This window comes from Acinonyx jubatus, chromosome F2, assembly GCF_027475565.1.
Source record: "Acinonyx jubatus isolate Ajub_Pintada_27869175 chromosome F2, VMU_Ajub_asm_v1.0, whole genome shotgun sequence".
Lineage (NCBI taxonomy): Eukaryota > Metazoa > Chordata > Mammalia > Carnivora > Felidae > Acinonyx > Acinonyx jubatus.
The window spans coordinates 41581036-41602204 of NC_069394.1; the positions used below are offsets into that span (position 1 = coordinate 41581036).

The 21169-nt window shown below is 36.8% G+C and overlaps 1 protein-coding gene across 1 annotated transcript in view; it reads right to left on the reverse strand.

Moving 5' to 3' along the window:
• DPY19L4 (dpy-19 like 4) overlaps positions 1 to 21169 on the reverse strand; it is a 66783-nt gene that overhangs the window by 37037 nt on the left and 8577 nt on the right. Inside the window, exons 3-8 of the mRNA XM_027064210.2 lie at positions 17236 to 17360; positions 14950 to 15040; positions 13983 to 14104; positions 13735 to 13880; positions 3786 to 3909; positions 514 to 648 (exon numbers count right to left, since the gene is read on the reverse strand). Of these exons, the coding sequence (XP_026920011.2) occupies positions 514 to 648; positions 3786 to 3909; positions 13735 to 13880; positions 13983 to 14104; positions 14950 to 15040; positions 17236 to 17360 (743 nt within the window). The remainder of the gene's footprint in view (positions 1 to 513; positions 649 to 3785; positions 3910 to 13734; positions 13881 to 13982; positions 14105 to 14949; positions 15041 to 17235; positions 17361 to 21169) is intronic.

Genomic DNA, 21169 nt, shown 5'->3' on the forward strand with positions numbered 1-21169 from the left:
TTGGGGAGGGAGCAAGATGTGACTGGAAGCAGTTAAAAGCGGGACTTCTGGGTATTCAAATGCTCTATTTCTTGGCCTGGATGGTCAAACAGTCATGTTTTATTCCATATAGTATATTTACACAGCGTATATACACTCTTTTGTGTCTATTCTATATTTCACTTTTTTTTTTTTTGTTTTTTGTTTAAAGAAATAGAAAGGGAAGGAGAAATGGCTCAAAAGAGCAAAAGCACATGGTGACTTTGGGTAAGCAGGCTGTCTTGAAGGGAATTTTGAAGTCCTTCTTAAATGGCTGGGAGAATGAGTTTAACAATCTTTTGAGTACAAGTGTGAAGTCAGAGCCTATTAAAACATTTCAAAATAATCCCACTGCTGCCCCCCAAAACAAAACAAACAAAACCCAAACAACAAAAATTTCAAAATAAAGCTTAAAAGCCAAATTACCTAAAGATACGACACTATAAAAATATTTATTCTCCGGATTTAAAACCACAATTTTAAAATTCAAAGTACCTTCTCACTTTGCTCCAGTGAAAAACTATCTAGCAAGAATAGAGATATTGCTTGAAGAAATAAGAGATAGTGGCTGTACTCCCACATCATCATAAACGTGTAAGTTGAAGCACTCATCAACAAGTAGCAAAACCTCTAGGGAAAACAAAAGAAAGAGACTAAATATCAGTAGCTTCATTACTATAAAAATCCATGAGGTTGTTACCTCAAAGTTGCAGCCCTGTTACTGGTTCAACTTTAAGCTATATAATTCTAGAAATTTTGTTTTTAAGTCACATAGTTATTATTAAATCCTTATATAAACAATAAGATCTTAAATAAAACACAGAGATAAATAAATCCTCAAAGTTCAAAACCATATTGAGAATTTCAGGAAGACAAAGGGAAAAAAGTCAGTACATTTTTCTTTTATCACAAGAGGTAAAGTAATAAATATAAGACAACGGTGGCTTTTGCTAGACGTGGCGACGGGCTTTTGTATTGTGAAAGTAACTCCATTCACTCTAAAAAACATGTTCACTTCCAAATTTCCCTAAGAGTTTCCATTTAAACAGTCTGTTTATGTCTCAGCCTATTCCACAGTCCAAGGAAAAAAGCCCACTGCTCTTTTTTTCATTACTTCTCAGCAAATGTGTGCCCTTGCCTTTCCCCAATACTTGTACTGTCAATCATATAAAACTCTTTTTTCCTCTGCTAACATACTAAACACAAGGACTTCTTGTCCTTGCCTGGCTAAAATCAATTCTGTCTTTCCAAATGTTATCTCCCAAGTGATCCCTTAGTGAGAAACCCAAGTCTGACAAATCCATTGTTCCTTAGCATATTTCTAACAACCTCTACTTCCTCCAGGGATCTGCATTTTTATTGCCAATTCCTCCATCAGCCATGGTATCACATGACTTTGTTCTGATAAGAATAGCAAAGGAGAAAGGCAATAAGGGTCTAGTCTAGTCAAGAAACCTAATAGCCATGCTCTCTTCTAAAACTAAGTCTTCCAGGGTGCCTAGGTGGCTCAGTTGGTTTAGCATTCAACTTTGGCTCAGGTCATGATCTCACAGTTCGTGAGTTCGAGCCCCGCATCAGGCTCTGTGCTGACAGCTTGGAGCATAGTGCTTGCTTCAGATTCTGTGTCTCTCTCTGCCCCTCCCCTGCTCACGCTCTCTCTCTCTCAAAAAAAACAAAACAAAACAAAAAAAAAACACACACACATTTTTAAAAATTAAAAAATAATAGATTCCAAAATGAGAAATACTTCAGGCCGTCAGCACATATAAAGATTTTCCAGCACCCTGAATAAGATTAAGACCAGAAAACAAAGTGTAAGAGATGGAAAAATTCTATCAGTTGGTCAAAGAATACCAACTGCAAGGCCTAGAGAGCTTAGCACTGATAGAACACATAAGCTTCTGTTCTTCATATCACCATAGCTTTAAAACAAAGTGTTCTGGAAACTTCTAACGTGGAACAACCAGAACTCTAATAACCAGACCTGAAACCATCATCCCCTGAGAAAACAGTACCAGAAATCAGGTCTAGATCTGGCCTAACTAACCTACTGGGCATGTGGAGATTACTTCAAGGATGTTAGGAAAAAGCTACAGTACAATGAAGCAAATTACTCATGCCATGGGTTTACCCTCAAACTACTTTAAAGGTTATACAGTGTGAAATAAGATAGAAATATATGGGCGGGGGGGGGGGTTGCCTGAGTGGCTCGGTCAGTTAAGCCTCCAACTTCAGCTCAGGTCATGATCTCACAGTTCATGAGTTCAGAGCCCCACATCGGGCTCTCCGCTATCAGTGTGGAGCCTGCTTCAGATCCTCTGTCTCCCTCTCTCTGCCTCTCCCTGCTCATGCACGCTCTCTCTCTTAAAAATAAACAAACACTTAAAAAAAAGATTTTTAAAAAATATATGTCAAACACAATCTGCACAATTAGCTGTTTTTCCTTTCTCTGAACATTTTCAAAATTCTGTGCACTTTTGTCTATCCTTTATCCTGCTCACTTCATTTTCAACTATGCCTTTATTGTTAACTATTTTACACATATTACTTGACACATTAAATGTATTTTAGTAATCAACCACAGATATGTCTACATAGCTCCAAATAACTGCACAAAGATCTGAGCTTGGACAGCCTGATGCAACAGGGATCACAAGATCTAGACTCAAGAATGGGAAGCAAACTACCAAATATGTGATTAAAATACACATCCTATTCCAATACTACTCAGCAATGAAACTAAGCAAACTATTGACACAATGCAATAACTTAGGATGTCAAGGGCATTAGGCTAAATGAAAAAAGCCGATCTTGGGGCACGTGAGTGGCTCAGTCAGTTAAGCTTCCGACTCTTCATTTCGGCTCAGATCATGATCTCACAGCTGGTGAGATGGATCCCCATGTCAGGCTTTGTGCTGACAGTACAGAGACTGCTTGGGATTCTCTCTCTTCCTCTCTCTCTGCCCTTTCCCTGCTCATTCTCTTTCTCCCTCTCTCTCTCTCAAAAATAAACATTAAAAAAAAAAAAAGAAAAAAAGCCAATCTTGAAGGATAACATACTATATAATTCCACTTGTATAACCTTTCAGAATAACAAAATCATTGTGATAAAAAATTAGAGCAGTGGTTGCCAGAAAAACAGAAAATTTGCGGTGCTACCATGAAAGATAACACTGCTGCCATTTGTAGTCACTCTATACATCTTCATTAATATTTTCTTAACTTGCAATGACTAAAAGCTATCAATATTACAGAAAAGAAATGGTAAAATAATGAGAGATTAATTTTCAAAATAATAAACTCTTCATTTATTTGCCAAGTAACTGCACTGAAACGATACAACATCTCCTTTCTCTTAAAAATAATTTACCCATCAGGGGCACCTAGGTGGCTCAGTTGGTTAAGCATCTGACTTTTGGTTTTGGCTCAGGTCATGACCTCATGGTTTCGTGAGTTCAAGCCCCACGTGGGCCTCTGCGCTGGCAGCACGAAGCCTGCTTGGGATTCTCACTCTCCGTCTCTCTGCCCCTCCCTCACTTGGCACGGTCTCTGCCTCTCTCAAAATAAATAAACTTTAAAAAAATAATAATTTACCCGTCAATCTGACTAGACTAATAATGTTATAGTAAGACTCTGTAAATATATCCTTTATTATGTAGTAATTAGGCTTCACTGAATATCACTGACCTGTTAATATGACTAACTTTAAAATTATATACATTTGCAATACATCAAAATTAACTGTGACAAATAAGCTTGTATCTTACCTCTCCATAAGTATTTAGGTTGCTTTTTAAATAGCCTGTAAGTGCAGCAATTTGGCATGCAAAGTATGGCAGTGCCCAGTTTTCTCTTAAAGGAATGGAGTATTCAATTCTTGTTGTATCTACCCTAAAGTAAACCACAGATAAAGAGCAAAATATCAAGACATTATATTTATGTAACACTGTACTTTTCAAAGTACTTTCACACACATCTCATTGTTCTCTGTAACAATCCTGTGAGGTAGACATAGACAGAGCCACTACGGTCTATACAGCACCTGGAGCAAATTAAGCATCTCATTCAACCCCCCTTTCCTCCCTTCCAGGAAGACTCAGTGTGGTTGTACACTGCTTGGTGAATAGATGGGCAACTGTGAAAATCTGAAAAAGGCTTTCTGCTCTGAGCAGATACGCCTCATGTTAAGGCACACAACTTGTCGTAGAGGACACTAGATTTCAGCTCCTACCCTCTTCCCTTAATGAGATAGATGGCTACTCTTCTCTAGAATACAATCTGCATTACATAATTAGCAGGCCTGACAGGCCCAAGGTTCTTATCCTCCCTTATGTAAAGAATATGAAGTTCAGAGAGGTGATGTGACTTAATCAATGTCATATAGCTGGCACAACTGGGATTACAACGCATCTTCTGATAGCTAGTTTAATAATCTTTTCAATCAGCAGTTCCCAGGAATTACCATTACAGTAATCCTTCACGTGATATATCCAGAAACCCTTAAATGACGAATACAGAATGTCTTTCCAGGCTCTTCCTAGGTTTCTTCTCAATCTGCGCTACAGCATGTTGTCTCCTGGGCATATCCTCACACCTCAAGAGAATTACCTTTGCAACAATCACCAAATTTAGGACTCACGCTAAATGTTTTTTTTCTACACAGAAACAAAGGTGCTACTGCTTTAAAATTTTTGTGAAAATTGTTGTATTAATTCTCCTAAATAATAGAGGTGAATGTATTTGCATGTAAGTTAGTTCCATCAAACTGTGATATAGGATACTTCTTAGCAATGAAAAGGAATGAACTATTGATATGCCCAATATACATGAGTCTCAAAATAATTATGCTGAGTTAAAAAAAAAAAAAAAAGACCAAAAAGTATATGCTATATGACTTTATTAAGTAAAATTCTGGAAAATGAGGGGTGCCTGGATGGCTCAGTTAGGTGAGTGTCTGACTCTTCATTTCGGCTAAGATTGATCCCAGGGTCATGAGATTGAGCCCCACGTTGGGCTCCATGCTGAGTGTGGAGCCTGTTTGGGATTCCCTCTCTCTCTATGCCCCTCTCCCCCACTCTCGCTCTCTCTCTAAAATAAAAAAATAAAAATAAATTTAAAATTCTATAAAATGAAAACTATAGTGACAGAAAGCAGATTCCTGGTTTTCTGGGGACAATGGAACAGTTAGTAGAGGTGAGGTAAGAAGAAGAAAGAAGGAAGCATTACAGGGAGGCTCAAAGAAACTTTTGGAGGTGATAGGTATGTTTATTACATTGATTTTATTGATGGGTTCAAGAGTGTGTCTAAATGCCTGAACTGATCAAACTGTATACTTTAAATATGTACATTTTATGACAGTTATACCTCAGTAAAACAGTTAAAAAGTATTATAAGAAAACTTGTCTATGAATGTATATGTGATTGAATACATATATATGAAAAAAACAGGATCATACATGAAGATCAAACAAAATAAAAGCTGTGAATATTAACTTAGCAGTATATCTACAGCTTAGTAAACGGTATTAGATCTTGGCTCTTTTATAATTCTGTAATGGACCACTTTTCACTTAATATCTAATGAGCATCTTTCCATAACATATGTATCAATAAATACAGTTCAAGAATATTTAATGGCCAGGACACATCATTGTATAGATTTATCATTAAAATAACCAATTTCTATTGTCATACACTTACATTGTTTCAGATCTTATCTTTTACAAAGAATTTTAAAACATGAACCAATGTTTCTGTGTAGTAATTATTGGTTTCACTATTTACTTTTAACTCTAATCCATTTGGAATTTACTTTAGTATTGATGCAACAAGATTTCTTTTCCAGATGATTATTCCAATACCATTTACTGAATATCATGTATTTTAAAGACCATCTATTCTCATATAATATTATCTCTGAGAAATTATGAAAGTTAACTCTCTAAAGACAAATAAGAGATTCACGTGTCATAAGGCAGGACGTGGGGAGGAGGGAGAGGATATCTATCAGCCACTCCATCAGCCCAGAATTGGGAAGCTGGACCCAGCAGTCACCTTTCTGAAGGTTTACTCACTATCCCTGCCTAAATCACAGATCAGTACAGTGAAAATCTTTAAAACTCTGCACTGGAGAAGGGGAGTTGTTGCAACACGGACTGAGTAGGATCTCTGCCAGTTACCCTCTTCACCTATACAAGCCTCCCCACTGCTACCTTGCTGAACACCTGAGCTACTCTCTCTTGCCTTTACCATGTTTGGTCCTTGTGAGGAACAGAAGGCTAATAGTAGGAAGTAAGTGACTAAATCAGATGAGACCCACTTTTTCTCCCCCAGTGGCAGAGTCTAGAGCAGCACAAACCAGTAGTTTAAAATAATAACTAGTTAAATCACCTAGGATGCATAGGCCTATTGATACATTCACAGAAATCAGGAAGCCCTGGTTTCATTTTCAATTTTCTTTCTTTTTTTAAAGTAATCGCTACACCCAATGTAGGTCTTGAACTCATGACCCTGAGATTAAGAGTCGCATGTTCCACCAACTGATCCAGCCAAACACCCTTTGAATTTTCATTTTAGACACCTCATGGTATAAGCCTAATCTGGATTTCAGTACTCGCTTCCGTGTTTGTGTTAACAATGTAGTTGGCAATATAGCATTACTTCAATTGGCTTGAGTTAATTGGGGGGGGGGAGATGACTGTAATACTAAATGGTATACTGTCAAATAAAAACAAAACGATGTCATGATCACTATGGTAAAAAAAAAAAAAAAAAAAAAAAAAAAGATTCCATAGTAGACAAGAGAGCAACATGATGAGAAGTGAGTCATCTCACAGTACCCAGCTGTGTAGGTTTACCATATTCAAAAGAACCTGCTGGAATATTTACACAGATAGTAAAATCTGGTTTTAGCAAAATATCATTTTTTATGTTAAATTTATCTTTTCAGTTAATATTTTGCTGGCTCATTATTTCATTAATAGATTGGTTTCAGTTTTATCTATTTAAAAAAAATTTTTTTACATTTATTTATTTTTGAGAAACAGAATGAGACAAAGCGTGAGCGGGGGAGGGGCAAAGAGACAAGGAGACACAGAATCTGAAGCAGGCTCCAAGCTGTGAGCAAGCGGTCAGCACAGAGCCTGATATGGGGCTTGAACCCACAAACTGTGAGATCATGACCTGAGCTGAAGTCAGATGCTTAACCGACTGAGCCACCCAGGTACCCCGATTGGTTTCAGTTTTATAGTAGCATAAGTGCTTTTAAGTATATGGAGCATTACCTAGTTTTGTTTTATATGTAAGTAGCATTACAGAATTCAAATTATTTATGTCAGTACATGGAATACATGAGAATTAAGTTTTAAATATACAGAACTGAAGTCCAAGAAATGCTGAGTTGGATAACATATAAAACAGTTTGGTATGTCAATGTATAATGTGTGAAAGATGAAAAACATTTACACAGTATCAGTATAACTTCCAATGGCAGCATATTGCCTTGCACTGATGTATTACAATTTACCTAACCATTCTCCTATATTTAGATGGTTTTCTAATTTTTCATGTTATTTCCCTCCTTTTCTGGATTACTGTCTTGTGATAAAATGGAATTCTTGGGGAAGACTACCACCTAAAATTTAAAAAGCTTATACCTCCATGAGCATTCTGAGTATACCAATACCATCACAACAGAACCAGCATCATGTGTTACCGTTATTTTCCGTTAGCTGTACCTCTACATCATGGATATTTCCTTGCACCTAACCTCTTTATTATTACCAATGTACAATTACTTTTTTGGGGGCCAAAGACTAACATACATTTTTTTTAAGGTTTATTTATTTTTGAGAGTGACAGAGCGTGAGTTGGGAGGGGTAGAGAGAGGAGACAGAATCCAAAGCAGGCTCCAAACTCTAAGCTGTCAGCGCAGAGCCAGACGCGGGGCTCGAACCCACAAACCACGAGATCATAACCTGAGCCGAAGTCGGACACTCAACTGACTGAACCACCCAGTAGTACACTTAATCCTACACATTTCTTCTTTGTTCTTCAAATATAAATATGTTTTCACTGAAAGTGATATCCAGGTATATATTTGTAGATGAGAAGATCAGTAGGACTCTTCCATATTGTTTATGTGTAAAGCCTGGTTTTGGTTACCCTATTTTGGTGATCACGTCTGTTAAGAGGGAGTCATTCGCCACTGAGTTTTCCCTCACTACTGTCTATACAGTGCTGTTTCCTAAAATTTCCTCAAATTTTCTAGTATGCCTACATTTTTTAGTTTTAGAATACTTCTTTTCCCTTCTGGTGTTAAGAAACAAGTAACACAAAATACAACTAAGAACACTACGAATAATCATAATATAATGGAATGACTAATACCTTTTTATACTTTTGTAGGTATTCATATATAAACTCTAAAGCTGCTGCATAAAAAAAAAGCAAGTTATCTTTCATAGCATTAAAATATATTTTCCAGTATAAAATATATATCAATAAAAAATGAATGAAATGCAAAACAAAAGCTACTTGTTAAGAATATTTTAATTGCCAAAAGATACATTTTAGCAGAATATATCACAAATTGTCTACCTAACTCCTGCTCTAGGTACCCAGGATACAATGTGTCATTAAATAAGGCAATTTCCTTACAATTCTCACTAAGAGCTCTAAAACACTCTTATTTGGGGGCACCAGGGTGGTTCAGTCCACGCTGAGAGCACAGAGCCTGCTTGGGATTCTCTCTCTGCCCCTCCCCTGCTCGCTCTCTCTCTCTCTCAAAATAAACAAATGAACTTTAAACATGTGGCAAGGAGTCTTTAATGCCATTATTTTTACAAGGAAAAATTGTCTGGGCTTCCCCTCTTCAAATTTTTGATGAAGATAAAGATAGATCTAGAAATTAAACAAAATGAATATTAAAAGTTCACTGCTGGATGCCTGGCTGTCTCAGTCCGTAGAGTATATGACTCTTGATCTCAGGGTCATGAGTTTGAGCCCTGTGCTGGGTGTGGAGCCTACTTAAAAAACAAAAAGTTCCCTGCCTGTAGTAGCCAGTCTCCAAGATGGTCTGCAATGGTCCCTGCCTCCTAGTATTAACACCCTGTGTAGTTACTTCCATAATGCACTGGAGTTAGTCTGCATGATCAACAGAATATGGCAGAGGAACGTCCTATCATTTCTGATAATTAAATTTTAAAAGAGATCTGGAGGGGCGCCTGGGTGGCTCAGTCGGTTGAGCCTCTGACTTCGGCTCAGGTCATGATCTCACGGTCTGTGAGTTTGAGCCCCACGTCGGGCTCTGTGCTGACAGCTCAGAGCCTGGAGCCTGCTTCAAATTCTGTGTCTCCCTCTCTCTCTGACCCTCCCCCGTTAATGTTCTGTCTCTCTCTGTCTCAAAAATAAATAAACATTAAAAAAAAAAAAAAAGATATCTGGCTTCCACTACAGCACACTCACTCCACACTCTTTTGGATCACTCACTATAAAGAAAGCCAGCAGCCAAGCTGTGAGCAGCCCTATGGTGAGGCTTGTGTGTTGAAAAATTAAAGTCTCCCGGGCCAATAACCAGCTAAAGAACGAAGGTTTCTTGTAAAAAGCCACATGAATGAGCTTGGAAGTAGATGGTCCAGGCCAGTCAAACCTTCAAATGTTTATACCCTTAAACAACTCTTGACTGCACCCTCATAACAGGCCCTAAACCAGAACCACCCAGTTAAGCCACTGTGGATTCCTGACCACCAGAAACTGTGACATAATGTTTGTTTTAAGCTGTTAAGTTTTAGGGTGATTTTTATGCAGCAATAACTAATACATCACATAATGAAGAAAACAATCCTTTTATTATTTTAAATAATGCTAGTTTTATACTAAATACGTTTCATTCTAAAAAGGAAGACTTTCTAGACCTAGTCTATGAGTTCTGAAATACTTTGAGTGGGCTATTAAATTTCTAACAATGAACTCTAATAGAATGAACTCTGAATAGAATGAACTCTAATAGAATCTTTTTTTTTTTTATAGGTTTACTTTATTTTTATTTTTGAGAGAGAGAGAGAGACAGAGACAGAGCGTAAGCAGGGGAGGGCAGAGAGAGAAGGAAACACAGAATCTGAAGCAGGCTCCAGGGTCTGAGCTGTCAACACAGAGCCCGACATGGGGCTTGAACTCACAAACCATGAGATCATGACCTGAGCCAAAGTCGGCTGCCCAACCATCCAGGCGCCCCAAGAGAAAGAGAATCTTAAGCATGGAGCCACTCAGCGTGGAGCCCAACCAGGGCTTATGACCGCTGAGATCATGATCTGAGCTGAAATCAAGAGTCTGACACTTAACTGACTGAGCCACCCAGGTGCCCCCTGACTTTCTAATAGTAACTGTATTTAAAGGTAACCAAAGAACCTTCATTAATAAAGAAAAATTTTACCTTTTGAAGAAGAATCTAGCTAATGAAAATAGATACATATAATTTAATAAACCCTAATGTAATTACTAATTTCAGCAGATTATCAACTAGAGTTACAACCCTTAGCTAAATGGTTAACATTGAAAAGGGCACAGATTATTTTCTAGTCACACTATTCAATGAAGAAATCTGACTGTCATTCCCCAAAGCAGCAATCTCAGACTCACTAGGGGCAGGCCAAGTAAATACCTTGTAACTTTTAAATATCATGGAACACGAAAAACATACCACCTATGATATATTCTAACTAGAACTGTTTACCTTGAACTCATCAAGCCTTTGGATATAACTTCCAGGTTATAGAAACACAAGGAATAGAGGGAAAAGCTAGATGACACCACAGGAAGCAACAAGAGAAATCCATAAGGTGGGATATTCTGTAGGATAACTGACTTGGTCTCTTCAACAGAAAAAAGGGATTACGTTAGATTTAAAGAGAAATAAGGAGGGGCACCTGGCTGGCTCAGTGGGTTAAGCATCTGACCCTGGCTCAAGTCATGATCTCACAGGTTCGTGAGTTTGAGCCCTGCATCAGTCTCTCCACTCTCAGTGCAGAGCCCACTTTGGATCCTCTGTCTCCCTCTCTCTCTGCCACCCCCTCACTCCGCTCTCTCTCTTTTCTCAAAAATAAATCAACATTTTTTTCTTAAATCTTGAAAAAAAGAATTAAAGAACATAACAACCAGATGCAATATGTGGTCCTGGATTAAATGCTGGTTTGGACAAACCAGCTTTTTGGGGTATTCTGAGGTCAACACGGGTAAGAGGTAAGATAAAAAGTTATTGAGGGGTGCCTGCCTGGATGGTTTAGTCAGTACAGCATCTGACTCTTGATCTCAAGGTCCTGAGTTCAAGCCCCACAGTGGACCCTACTTAAAAAAAAAAAAGTTATTGAAGTGGAGGGGTTCAGTCGGTACAGCACATCACTCTTGATCTCTGGGTTGTGAGTTCAAGCCCCATATTGGGCATAGAGTTTACTTTAAAAAAAAAAGTTATTGGAAAGGTAGACTGCTGAATAAAGAAAGCAGCATATAAAACAGTATGTGTAATATATTTCATTCTGACAAAAAAAATACACACACAAATACACTATATACACATACACATACATACTCACATAGAAAAAGATCCAAAAGTATAGACACCGAGGTATAAACAATGGCGAGTGATCTCCAGGTGGTGGGAATGTAAAGTTATTATTTTGTTTTTGCTGGTTTTAATTTTCCATAACATACATCTACTGTTTTCGTAATAATAAAGTTTGGTTCATTCCTGTTTTTAAGAAGAAATATGTTTAGGGGCACCTGGCTGTCTCAGTCAGTACAGCATGCGACTCAATCCCGGGGCTGTGAATTGAAACCCCATGTTGGGTATAGAACTTACTTTAAAAAAATAAAAAATAAAAATAAAAATAATAAGAAGAAATAGGTTTAAGCCATAAAGCTGAACAGCTATACTTTAAAACTTCTAAGGAAGATTTTTAAAATATGCTTTATATCAAATTATTGGCAGCATATGACTCTAAATATAAACAAAGCCCAGTAAAAGATATAGCCCTTAATGCTGAGTCTCAATAACTTGAAAAGTATCATATTTTTTATTTGGGAATTGCCAAAAGAAAATGTTGTAACAGAAGAAATGTTTCATTTTTTAGAAATTTAGTCATGATGGGGCGCCTGGGTGGCTCCATCAGTTAAGCATCCAACTTTGGCTCAGGTTATGATCTCATGGTTTGTGAGTTCAAGCCCCACGTCAGGCTCTGTGCTAACAGCCCAGAGCCTACAGCCTGCCTCGGAATCTGTGTCTCCATCTCTCTCTGCCCCTTCCCCGCTCGTGCTCTGTCTCTCAAAAATAAATAAATGTTAAAAAAAAATTTTAATAATAAAAAAATAAAAATTTAGTCATGATAAATGTTAGGGGAGAAAAGTGCTATGGAGAGAAAAAATACCCATAATTCAGAATTAAATTTTTGACACTGACCAATGCCAAGAAAATTTTTATGTCTCAAATCAGCCCTCCATTTCAAAGAAACCCCATTGCTTATTCTCTTTTTACTTACTATTAAAGAACTGAGACTGCTTTGATCACCAAAAGGGATGGATTTACTAATTCAAAGCACTCTGTGACAGATTAACATAGAATCCTTATCTGTGGTGGTTAACTTAATAGTGATATATCTTGGGTACCTAGGGGGTTTAGTCGGTTAAGCCTCTGACTCTTGATTTTGGCTCAGGTCACAATCTTGAGGTTTGCGAGATCAAGCTCCGTGTTGGGCCCCACGAGGACAGTGTGGAACCTGCTTGGGATTCTCTCTCTCTCTCACTCTCTCTCCCTCTCTCAAAATAAATAAATGTTGAAAAAAAAAATAGTGATCTATCTGATGCCTCTTCCTTCTTTTCATGAAATCGTGTCATCAATTTTAAATAAAAGAGGAAAGGGGCACCTAGGTAGCTCAGTCAGTTAAGCATCTGACTTCGGCTAAGGTCATGAACTCAAGGCTCATGACTTTGAGCCCCACACTGGGCTCCGCTCTGCCAGTGTGGAGCCTGCTTAGAATTCTCTCTCTCTCTCTCTCTCTCTCTCTCTCACTCTCTCTCTGCCCCTCCACTACTTGCATTCTCTCTCTCTCAAAATAAATAAAAACTTAAAATAAATAAGTAGGGAAAGAAAAGGCACATCCATATATGCCAATGTTACTACGTCTGAAAATACAGAGATACAAGGTGAGTTTATTAGTCTTCAATTGTTGCATAACAAATGACCACAAATGTATAGGCTTAAAACAACACAAATTAGCTAAAAAACCTACCCCAGTTCCTCTGGATACTTTGCTCAGGGACTCCCTAAGCTAAAATCAAAGCACCTGCCAGGGCTGCCATACTCATGCAGGGCTTGTGGTCTTTTCACAGGTTCGCTGGTTGCTGGCAAAATTCATTTCCTCCTCACTTCAATCCAGCAACAGCACGGCAACCTGTCTCATGCTTCAAATATCTCTGACCTCCCCTTCTGCACCAAGTGGAGAAAGATCTCCACTTTTAAGGGCTCATATGATTGTACCAGGTTCACCACGTAATCTTCGTATCTTAAGGTCAACTGTGCCATGTAACATAACATAACCAGGAATGATATCTCATCATATTTACAGGTTGGGATTAGGATGTAGAATATTTGGGGGATGGCATTTTTAGAACCAAATACCACAGCCATAAAAAACTGTAAAACTTAATTAAGAAAACATCTTTTACCTGTTAATAATGAACCATGCAACAGTAAGCATTCCTGCTAGCCATGTTCCACTCATAAGCCAACTTGTAACAAATAAAGCAGTAACGTATATTCCTTGCAATCCAAAAACAATGCCAATATAGAAGTATACTGGCTCAATAATCTCCTAATTGGCAAAAAAAAAAAAAGAAAAGATAATAGAACATTAAATAATTAATGATTCATAAACATGTAAGAAAATAAATATTAAAGTAAAAAAAAAACATACATTGCTACCAGTTGCTTGATACAAAACACTGGCGATAAGTTCTGGATATAGAGACATTTGCTGCACTGCATTTATAGTCTTCAGAGATACAGTTTTGTTATTGTGTGTCAATTCATAAACACCTAGAGACAGAAAAATTTTTCTCCAGATTATTTATTCTGCTTTAAAATAATTAAACATGTCAGAGGTCATTAAATATTTTAAGTTATTAAGAAAAATCTCAAAATACAATACACTGTGCCTCATTTTTCCAATGTCTTTATTAAGTATAAAAAAGAGTAATACTTTTTTTTATAATGTTTTTAATATTTATTTAGTTTTGAGAGAGAAAGAGAGACAAACAGAGAGCAAGCAGGGGAGGGGCAGAGAGAGAGAGGGAGACACAGAATCCAAAGCAGGCTCCAGGCTCTGAGCTGTCAGTACAGAGCCTGATGCGGGGCTCGAACTCACAAACTGTGAGATCATGACCTGAGCTTGAAGTTGGACACTTAACTGACTGAGCCACCCAGGCGCCCCAAAAGAGTAATACTTCTATTCTGAGACAATTTTCCACATTCAAGTGCTCACACATAGAACAATGTTTTATTTTAGAAAAACGTTATTTAAAAAAAAATTTTTTTTAATGTTTATTTATTTTTGAGAGAAGGAGACAGAGCAGGAGAGGGGCAGAGAGAGAGGGAGACACAGAACCTGAGGCAGGCTCCAGGCTTTGAGCTGTCAGCACAGAGCCTGATGTGGGGCTCGAACTCATGGACCGCGAGATCACGACCTGAGCCGAAGCCGGGCGCTTAACCAGCTGAGCCACCCAGGCGCCCCTAGAAAACATTGTTATTAAAAATACAAATGTGAGGGGTGCCTGGCTGGCTCAGTTGGTAGAACGTATGACTCTTGATCTCAGGTTCCTGAGTTTGAGCCCCACGTTGGAGGCAGAGTGTAATTTAAAAAGATACAAATGTGGTTATCATACCTCTTTCAAATGAGGGCGCTTTTAACATATCTTTATAATAAGAATAATAAATGGCACTGTCACCTTGAAATGTGATTTCTCGTTCGAGTTCCTAAAAGAAAATGAAATGATTATTTAAATACCAGTGTCCTAAATTTCAACTGTAATCTTCTTTTTCTCTCCTCGTCTTCTAAATTAATGCTATGTATTTATCATTTTATTCAAAGACATGTTTGAATTTTCCTTTAATCATTAGTAGTCACATTAAGGAGGTTAAACTTTTCAATAATCTGGCAATCATTTTAATGAAACACCTAAGGTTTAAAATGGATTGTAGGTCATAAGTCACTTACCTATTACATACAAGGAAAAGCAGAAAAATGCCCTAAGGACAGCAAGAACAGTAAGGCAGGTAATAAAAAATGATGGTTGAGGTGTTAAAGTGCATAAGAAAAAGATAAATTTAAGAAGAAACCAGTATTTTCTATTGCTATTCCACTTCCTTATGTATCCAGAATTGCAAACTCTTAACTAGTATTTTCAAGAGCAGCAGACACCTAATCAGTGCTTTTCAAATGAACTTCCAGTAATGTAAATCTTAAATTTCCTAAAATTGGGCTATACAGAGCCAAGAATATAGGTAATTCAAAAACTCTGAAAAATTGTGCATTTCAAGATGAATCAAGGTTTCATAAATCTATAGTCTTTGAAAATGCAACTTCTTTATTTTCATGAATATTTATCAATTAATACAAAAGATATCAGACCAGCTTCCCCAAGATCTGATCAACAGAACTTGCTAAGATATAAATGAGTGTTACGTAAGAGTTCTATAGTTAAAAAAATAAGTAAATAAAATAGTTCTATGGTTAAATGAGTTGTGAAAAGGTCGCATGAAAGAAAATTAGTGGGTTTCTTTACTGCAAGACTTTTAAGAGTTTCAGTATATGTTATGCATGGTGAAACTCAAAAGAGAAAACCTTTCCCATATCTATTTGACGAGTGAATTTTCCCCCTCATTTGGAGTTCATTAAATATATTTCCTTAAAATGATTCTTTATGAATGGAAACAATTTGTTTCTAAGATTTCAAAGATGTAAACTTTTGATCAATGCTTCTCAGATTTAATGTGTATATGAAACTCCTAGAGATCTTATTAAAAGATCTCTGATTAGATTCTGATTCTAAAGTAGGGCCTGAGAATCTGCGATTCTGAAAAAGCTCCCAGGTATTGTCAATGTTCCTGGCTCATATACAATGTTTTAAAAAACAAGGTTCTTGATGTATGCCTTCTATATTTTCAAACCTTTGGTTGTTCTCAATTCTGCCTATAATAACACAACTGCTTGGAAATATTTTGAAATACTGATCCCAGACACTCCCCAGTACCCCACCTAAGAGTCTGTGAGGGAGGTTATGTTTTGAAAGCTCATCAGATGACTTTATTGTACATCCAGTATTGAGAACTACTAATGGTTAATCTGCATAACATTTTCAAGGAAACAGAGGATATACTACAGTAATAGCTTTTGTCAAGACTATACAAATAATTATTCAGCTAAATGTTTTGGTGGGATTAGGTCAATCAACGGCTTAAAAACATTTAGTCAGTTTGACGAAGGCGACGACTACTACTACTACAAAACAGCTTGGACCAAAAAAGAAAAGTCTTCAGAGTCAAGTGATAACACTGTGAACTTTGTCAACGCATATTAAAGATGTATCTGATTGCGAAGTCTGAGAACAAACTTATTCAAAGGCTAAATTATGAATTAAGTAACTATAGGGCCTAAAGAGTCTGTGAAATGCACATGACTTAAAACCAAACATTAATCATACTAATATGTAAGAGACAACTTAATAAATACTGTCATGCATGTTAATCATTTCCAATCCCCCAAAAACATTCTAATCATGTCATCTAAAAATTAAAATATTTTACTGCTGAAATTTCTATAGACTGTTTCTGAAATGTAAACTCCATAAACTAAAAGACTGACTAAACTGTAACATTTCACTGTCTTCAAAAACTCCTGATAAGCTAGTTACATGAAAGAAAGCACCCTTAGTTTAGAAACCCATAGTCTCTATTCTATGGCCTTGAAATATATTGTATTACATTTTTCAAGGTTGACCCTGTGACTATGTTAAAACAGCTTCTACACCATTTTGTTTCTAATGGCTGTAAATAAGAAAGCACTTTTCATACTTATCATACATATATTTTGGCTCCCTATAAAACACATTACTTAAGTTAAAATTAAATACTAAAACAATTTCCATATGCTCAAAATTCTTTCTTCTTACCTGCCTGTTGGAAAACCAGAATTTCCGTTCATGGTATGCTGATAAATACAGAGCATACATCATACCACTAGTAACTGCTGCAAGACAGCCAATGAAAATCTTTGCAAAGCGCTGAAATAATACATCTGAAAAAGCATATTAAAAGTAATCAGATGTAGATGATATTTATATTTATGCACTTCTATTTTTAAAAAGTAACCAACTCTAACTCTGTTCTTCCTCCCCCAAATCTAGAACCTTAATCTAATGAGAAAAACAGCAAATTCGAATAGAGGGGCATCCTAAATATACCTGACCAGCACTCTTCAAAACTGTCAAGGTCACTAAAAACAAGGAAAGCCTAAAAAAACTGCCACAGCCAAGAGGAGTCTAAATGTAATGTCAACTAAATGTAATGTAGGATCCTGGAACAGAAAAAGGACATTAGGTAATAACTAAACAAATCTGAATAAAGTGTGGACTTTAGTTAAAAATACTGTATCGGAGCACCTGGGTGGCTCAGTTGGTTAAACCTCTGACTTTGGCTCATATCATGATCTCATGGGTCATGAGTTTGAGACCTGCGTCGGGCTCTGTGCCACAGTGTGGAGCCTGTTTGGAATTCTCATTCTCATTCTCTCTCTCTCTCTCTCCCCCCACCCCCGCCCCTCCCCAGCTTGCTTTCTCTCTCTCAAAATAAATAAACTTAAAAATAAAAATAAAATAAAAATAAGTGTATCAACATTGGTTTGTTAATTATAACAAGTATACCATACTAATATAAAACGTTAATAAGAGGGAAAACTGTGTGGGCAGAGGGAGGGTATAACAAGGGAACTCTACACTATCTGTTCAGTTCTTCTATAAATCAAAAAAGGTTTCAAAAATTAAAATCTATTAATCAAAAGAAAGAATAAAAGTAATGTACTACGAAATATCTAAAGGAAAGATAGGGGTTCATTCAGAATTACTATTGATAGCTTTTCCTTATCAAGGAGTTTTTTTTCTTGAGGAATAATTTACATATTATATAGCCATTTAAAGTATATAATTCAATGATCTTTGATGATTATGTATTTAAAACATCATATACAACTGTTACGTATATATAACTACTTCTTGATGAAACAACATAAAACACATTTGGATTTTCTACACACAGGATGATTTGGTCCTGCTATAGCTATTAGGAATAATAAGGCGTAAGGGCCCAAAGTCCAGTGTTCTGTTACTGAATGACTGACAGGTCTGTAAAAAACTCAACTTGCTGATTTGTTCGTTTAGCTAAACTAAAATCTTAACCATTTTCAAAATATTATTTAATAAATACTAGTTTTCATATAATACTAGAGACATTAAGCAGACTAAATAGTTAGATATCACTAAGTCAGGGCACCTGGCTGGCTCAATCAGTAGAGCATGGGACTCTAGATCTCAGGGCTGTGAGTTCAAGCCCCATGTTAGGTGTAGAGATTACTTTTAAAAAAGATATCAGTAAGTCTATGAGAATTATATTCAAAATGCTTTAGAGGGGCGCCTGGGTGGCTCAGTCGGTTGAGCGGCCGACTTCGGCTCAGGTCATGATCTCACGCTCCGTGAGTTCGAGCCCCGCGTAGGGCTCTGTGCTGACAGCTCAGAGCCTGGAGCCTGTTTCAGATTCTGTGTCTCCCTCTCTCTGATCCTCCCCCGTTCATGCTCTGTCTCTCTCTGTCTCAAAAATAAATAAACGTTAAAAAAATAAAAAATTTTATAAAAAAAATGCTTTAGAAACACTACTCAATAAATCAAATATTAGTATCAGTATAACAAAATCATTTTAAAATTACTGTTTTCAGAGGCACCTGGCTGGATCAGTCAGTGAAGCGTCCAACTCTGGATTTCGGCTCAGGTCATGATCTCACAATTCATGAGTTCAAGCCCTATATCAGACTCTATGCTGACAGTGTGGAGGCTGTTTGGGATTCTCTCTCTCCCTCTGTCTCTGCCCCTCCCCTGCTTGCTCTCTGGCCCTCGAAATAAATAAACATTTCAAAATAATAAATAAAATTACTGTTTTCAACAGCATGTGTAAAGCATTTGGCCTGGCACATAGTAAGAGCTCAGTAAATACTAGCTATTATGGTTGAAATATATGTGCAAAAATATATAAGATAGTCATTTAAAGCAATGTTGACATAATATGAACTATAAAAAACTGGTAAGGAAACTTATCAATGGTGGCAGTTTAACAAAAGTTCTTCCAAGTTTCTGAACATGTATCTCTTCCTGTTTTTTTCATTAAGTCTTAGATAATGGCAAATTAACCCTAATTATCTGGGGCTATTATAAAAAGTATGTAAACCAAATCCTACATATAAATGTCTTACCTTAATACTAAATATGCTGTTTTCAAAGTTTTTTGTGAAGAGTCAAAAATGGAATAAAAAAAAGAGCACTACATAAATGTCTGTATCAGTAACACAGGTCATAGTTAAGTAATATTTAAAGCTAACGAAAAATCTAATGACATGTTAGGAAAAGAACTGTAAGATTCAATTTCACAAAAAGTTAAAAAAAAAAAAGGAAAGAAAAGGAAAAGTATAACTGCATTGAAAAAAATACAAGCAATACTTGTCAAAACTTTTAAGAGTCGTTCCATCTACTGGCATTATTCATATATTTTATTTTTATTATACTTTTCTCCATTTTCCATATTTTCTGCCCTAAAAATATATTTTTGTAGTCAGGGGGAAATACTATTTCATAGTAGTTATCTCTAGTTATCTCTAGATTGTTTAATTTAATCTTTCTTATATTGTATTTTCCAAAATGTTTTAAATAACCACTCTATTAGTAAGCTTTGCTGTGATTAAAAAAAAAGGTACCCCAAATTATTAGTGGCTTACAAAATAAAGGTTTAGTTCTCACTTATGCTACTTGTTGGTATTGGGTCTGCAGTGACTCTCCACCCAATTCCAGACTTCAGATTAGCTGTGGTTCTTCTTGGATCTTCTTCAGAGTTCCAGATTGGGGTCAATCCCTATTTGAGACATGCTATTCTCATGAGGAAAAGAGCAGGAGAACAGGCAGAGCATACAATGCCTCTTACAGTTTCTGGTCAAAACTAGTACAGTGTTGCTTCCACTCACATCCCATTGGTCCACGTGAGTCATGTGGATAAGCCTGACAATGAGGTAGTGAAGTAAACACTGCTTCAGAGACTGCGCTCCAAATCACATGGCAATGGGAAGGAATGGATAATTCATTTTAGGGAAGGGAGCAAATATTTGGGAACAGTAAAAGAGTCCACCAGGGTCTGCCCCACTCATCACAAACACTCATTTCCTGCCCAAAGGCAAAACACTCTCACTGCTTTTCAAGAAAAACATCCTAAGAGCAGCTTATTCAGCTTGTTTCCTGCATGTATACATCATTTTAAGATCTGAATAGTTGCATCCTCTTAAATTTAGGCTGATAGTTCTTTTAATAGTACATCTCTCTTGGGGTGCCTGGGTGGCTCAGTTAAATGTCCAACTTTGACTCAGATCATGGTCTCACGGTCTGTGAGTACAAGTCCCACGTCAGGCTCTGTGCTGACAGCTCAGAGTGAGGAGCCTGCTTTGGATTCCGTCTCCCTCTCTCTCTCTGCCCTTCCCCCCACTCACGTTCTCTCTCTCTTTCTCTCTCTCTCAAAAAACAGATAAACGTTAAAAAAAAAAAAGCAAACAAAAAAACAAAACAGTACATCTCTCAAAAGCTTAGCAGGCAATTCTCCTAGATATTTACCTAACAGAAAAAAAAGAACAAATGTCCACAAAAATATCTGTAGAACTATGTTCACAGAAGCCTTATTCATAATAGCTAAATACTGAAAACTACTCAAATGTCCAACAAGAAAATAGTTAGAAAATTACAGCAACATGAATGAATCTCAAAATGATTATATATATATATATTTTTTTAATTTGTTTTAACA